Source organism: Chanos chanos, chromosome 9 (genome assembly GCF_902362185.1).
Source record: "Chanos chanos chromosome 9, fChaCha1.1, whole genome shotgun sequence".
NCBI lineage: Eukaryota > Metazoa > Chordata > Actinopteri > Gonorynchiformes > Chanidae > Chanos > Chanos chanos.
The window spans coordinates 42434764-42439756 of NC_044503.1; the positions used below are offsets into that span (position 1 = coordinate 42434764).

Consider the following 4993-nt stretch of genomic DNA (forward strand, 5'->3'; position numbering starts at 1 on the left):
GTCTGGTAGCGTTGTTAGCTCACTTTACTAGGGAGTTTGTATTGAATTCCTGTCGCATCAGCTGCCGAGTTGCTGATTTGCATTTGTTTGTTACTCTCGGTCTCAGTCAATTTACGCTTTGCTCTGAGGGGGCGGGGCTGTAGCCAGCCCTTAAGCCGCGAACGCGGTAGTCACAAGACTCTTTAGGAATAGTGCTTCCGCCAAGCGGCAGCTGTAGCGGCAGCTGTAGCGGCAGCTGTAGCGGTCTCGTCTCCCTTGTCTCGTCGGACTAAGACAAGGGAGTCTACCTGCGGGAGTCCACCGAGGAAGGACATCGAGGAAGCCGAGACAACTGCTGCCTGTCTGCCGTACACTAAGCGATTTATTTTCATCTTGATTTATTTTATTCTCACTTGCTTATCTGTGTAATTGTGTCTCTTCCATACCTCCTAAAAAAACCTTGTCCCCCTCACACTAAGCATGTGTCATCTCCCTATTCCTGTTCAAGTTTCCTCTTACAATCTCCGCAGGTGGCGTCCAAAGCATCCTCGCGGACGCAACCTGTCCAACCTCATCCATCCACCACGCTCTGCTAACACTGCTACTGGCATTTCAGGTGGTCTCTGGAACTGCCAATCGGCGGTACAGAAGGCCGACTTCATCTCCGCCCAAGCCTCCTTGATGTCCCTGCACTTTCTGGCCCTCACCGAGACGTGGATCACACCGGAGAACACGGCCACTCCCGCTGCCCTCTCCACGGCCTTTTCCTTCTCCCACACTCCCAGATCCTCGGGAAGGGGTGGGGGAACTGGCTTCCTGATCTCCCCCTCGTGGAGATTCCAAGCAACATCTCTCCCTTCTATCTCCCCAACATCGTTTGAATTTCATGCTGTTTCTGTTTATTCCCCTTATAAACTACATATGACTGTTCTCTACCGCCCCCCAGGCCCTCTGCAGTCATTCCTAGATGAACTTGACATCCTCCTCAGCGCCTTCCCTGAAGATGGCACTCCCATCCTGCTGCTAGGAGACTTCAACCTTCCGAATTCTACTCAGTCTGACAGCCTACTCTCCCTCCTTCAGTCCTTTGATTTTACCCTCGTGGAGTCCACTGCAACACACAAGGGCGGTAATCAACTGGACCTGGTCTTCACAAGAGGCTGCCTAGTTCCTGATCTCACGGTCACACCGCTCCAAACCTCAGATCACTTCTTCATGTCCTTCTCTCTCTCGATCTCTCCCTCTCTGAAATCCTCAGCACCCAAGCTACCAGTCGCAGCTAGACGTAACCTTCGCACTCTCTCCTCTAGTGCCTTCTCTTCTATGGTCTGCTCCTCTCTCCCACCTGTAGGAGCCTTCTCACTTCTCCCCGTGGAAAAGAAGTCCTCTACGGTCCTCTCTGCGCTGGCCTCCACCCTGGACACCCTCTGCCCCCCAGTCACCAAACCGGCTCGCCTCTCCGCCCCCAGTCCCTGGTTGACTGATAGTATCCGTGCCGACAGAACCAAACTTCGCGTGGCTGAACGGAGATGGCGGAAATCGAGATCCTCCAACGACCTGTCCCACTACCACTCTCTTCTTTCTTCTTTCTCCTCTACCCTGTCCGCTGCCAAATCTGCCTTTTTCCACTCTAGGATCAACTCTGCCTCCTCCAACACCCGCAAACTCTTCTCCACCTTCTCCTCCCTCCTTTCTCCTCCTCCTCCTCCTCCTCCCTCATCCCTATCTGCTGATGACTTTGTCTCCTTCTTCGAGAAGAAGATCAATGACATCTGCGACTCCTTCCCCCCTCCCCCTCCCACCTCGGATCCTGCACCCTCCCCCCCTGCTATCTTCTCCTCCTTCTCCCCTCTATCTGACGCTGAAGCTCTCTTACTTATCAAATCCCATCGTCCTACTACCTGTCCTCTTGATCCCATCCCCTCCCCTCTCTTTCAGGCCATCTCGAACGACATTCTGCCCTTCATCTCGTCCTTGATCAACAGCTCCCTATCTACTGGTACGGTTCCTTCTGCCCTGAAGAGAGCACGGGTCAAGCCACTGCTCAAGAAGCCCAGCCAAGACCCTGCGGATGTCAGTAGCTACCGCCCAGTCTCTCACCTACCGTTTCTCTCCAAAACCTTGGAACGTGCTGTATATAACCAACTCTCACCATATCTTCTGCAGCACGATCTCCTGGATCAAAATCAATCCGGATTCAAAGCCGGCCACTCCACCGAGACGGCCCTCCTTGCTGTCACGGAGGAGCTCCACTTGGCCAGAGCGAAGTCTCTCAGCTCTGTCCTCATACTCCTAGACCTCTCCGCAGCATTCGACACGGTCAACCACCAGATCCTCCTCTCATCCCTTGCTGGGCTGGGCTTCGCGGGTTCTGCACTCGCATGGTTCAAGTCCTATCTGTCTGACCGCTCCTACCAGGTCTCTTGGAGGGAATCGGTCTCCTCCACCCGCACTCTACACACAGGTGTCCCACAAGGGTCAGTACTTGGTCCACTCCTCTTCTCCCTCTACACCAGATCACTTGGCCAGGTTATCTCCACCCATGGCCTCTCTTACCACTGCTACGCTGATGACACACAGCTGTTCTTCTCCTTCCCCCCCTCTGACTCCCAGGTTCAACCTCGCATCGCAGCCTGCCTAGCTGACATTGCCTCCTGGATGTCTGCTAACCATCTCAAACTTAACCCGGAGAAAACAGAGCTCCTGTTTTTTCCTGCTAAGAACTCCCCAGCGATCGACAATACAATCACCATCGAGGGATCTGCGGTGTTTCCCACCTCAGCAGCCAAAAACCTTGGCGTCACCCTCGACAACCAGCTGACATACTCCGGGCACATCGCAGCAGTCACACGATCCTGCAGATTCGCCCTATACAACATCAGGAGAATCCGCCCTTTCCTCACGCAACAGGCAACCCAGCTCCTAGTCCAAGCGCTTGTCATCTCCCGCCTGGACTACTGCAACGTTCTACTGGCTGGCTTGCCGGCCTGCGCCATCAGGCCGCTCCAGCTCGTGCAGAACGCCGCTGCACGCCTGGTATTCAACCTCCCTAAGCACTCCTATGTCACTCCGCTGCTTACTGCACTCCACTGGCTTCCGGTAGCAGCCCGCATCCAGTTCAAGACACTGGTGCTGGCCTACCAGGCCACAAGAGGCTCTGCCCCATCATACCTTCAGTCTCTTATATCGCCTTACACCCCAACTAGGACCCTCCGCTCCACGTCCTCCGGACAACTGACGGTCCCCTCACTCCGGGAACCCGGCAGCCGCTCCTCCCGACCACGCCTCTTCTCCGCCATTGCCCCGAGGTGGTGGAACGACCTCCCCCATGCAGTCAAGACTGCGGAGTCTCTTACCATCTTCCGCAGGAAACTGAAAACCCACCTCTTTAGAACACACCTGTCCCCCAATGCCTAACCTCCCTTCCCCCAATGCCTAACCTCCCTTCCCTAGAGAAAAAAAAAAAAAAAAAAAAAAAAAAAAAAAAAAAACCTTTGTCTTGTATTTCTGTTTGTAAAAGTATTCCAGGGGCGCAATGCAAAAGGGCAATTTGACGCTCAGTCTTACTATGATCTCTGTTGAAGGTATTAGAAATCCGACTGATGCACCAATTGTAAGTCGCTTTGGTAAAAAGCGTCTGCCAAATAACTAAATTGTAAATTGTAAATTGTAACAGTATATGTGTCCTGTATGGACAGAGAGACACTGTATATAATGATTTTTATTAACAGTATATGTGTCCTGTATGGACAGAGAGACTGTATACAATAATATTTATTAACAGTATATGTGTCCTGTATGGACAGAGACACTGTATACAATAATATTTATTAACAGTATATGTGTCCTGTATGAAATAATATTTATTAACAGTATATGTGTCCTGTGTGGACAGAGAGACAGTATATAATAATATTAATTAACAGTATATGTGTCCTGTATGGACAGAGAGACACGGTATATAATAATATTTATTAACAGTATATGTGTCCTGTATGAAATAATATTTATTGACAGTATATATGTCCTGTGTGGACAGAGAGACAGTATATAATAATATTAATTAACAGTATATGTGTCCTGTATGGACAGAGAGACACGGTATATAATAATATTTATTAACAGTATATGTGTCCTGTATGGACAGACCTGAGAAGTTGATCACTGATAGACAGAGTGAGACAGTAGGGAGATGAAAAAAGAGTCTGTTGTTCTGGTGTGTGTGTGTGTGAGTGAGTGAGTGCGAGTCTTTTTTTTTCTTTAAAGACAGTGTTTTGTGAAGTTCACAGCGTTTTATTGCGTGTATGTTTGTAAATGTGTTCTTTTTTGTAAAATTAAAAAAGATTGTTTGTTTTTATTGTTGGCATGTTTTTTATGAACCAAATGTAGTTGGGCAATTTTTTGTGAAATGTTAGGTAAGTGTCTATGTGTATGTTTGTGTCTTGTGATGGGGTTAAATTGTATTAGTTAGTTAGTAGATAGATAGATACTACTTGCATTCATTCCACATTTTGTCATGTTGTGAACAAAATCCATACATTTCTCACAGATTTCTATCCCCAATTCCAGAATTAAATCAGCCTATAAGTTATATTCCCAAGTGAACATATTCCAGACAAACAACTGAAGATATTAATGAGGTTACTGAATGGATTCCTCTCTAAACTTACTGTGTTAGAAAAACAACATTCAGGAAAGCAGAACAAACATCCTCTACAGAAAGCAGAACATGAAACCTGTTTTACAGAGACAAAAAGAAACGGCCGACCAGAAAAAGATCAAGACAGTGAGAGAACTGAGTTAGTGAAGCATATTTAATATAAAATCAATGAGTTTTCAGCCATGACTGTACGTTAATATATACTGCAAAACAAGGAGAAATGGCATTTCTCTCTGTGGTCTTGATCCAGTGGTGGTAATTCTGAGTGGAGACACTCTTAAATGCACTCCACAAACCTGTATCCCTTTAGAATACTGCCAAAAATATTTAGTCCATTATATTTCTCTTACTCTG

General features: G+C 48.1%; 1 protein-coding gene across 1 annotated transcript; it reads left to right on the forward strand.

Annotated features, from left to right (window-relative positions):
• Positions 1 to 459: 459 nt before the first annotated feature.
• LOC115821825 (uncharacterized) lies at positions 460 to 3375 on the forward strand (the record flags this gene model as incomplete). The annotated part of the gene is made up of 1 exon (XM_030785611.1): positions 460 to 3375. A coding segment is annotated over exon 1 (2916 nt), but the record flags the coding sequence as incomplete, so codon positions are not given.
• Positions 3376 to 4993: the final 1618 nt, after the last annotated feature.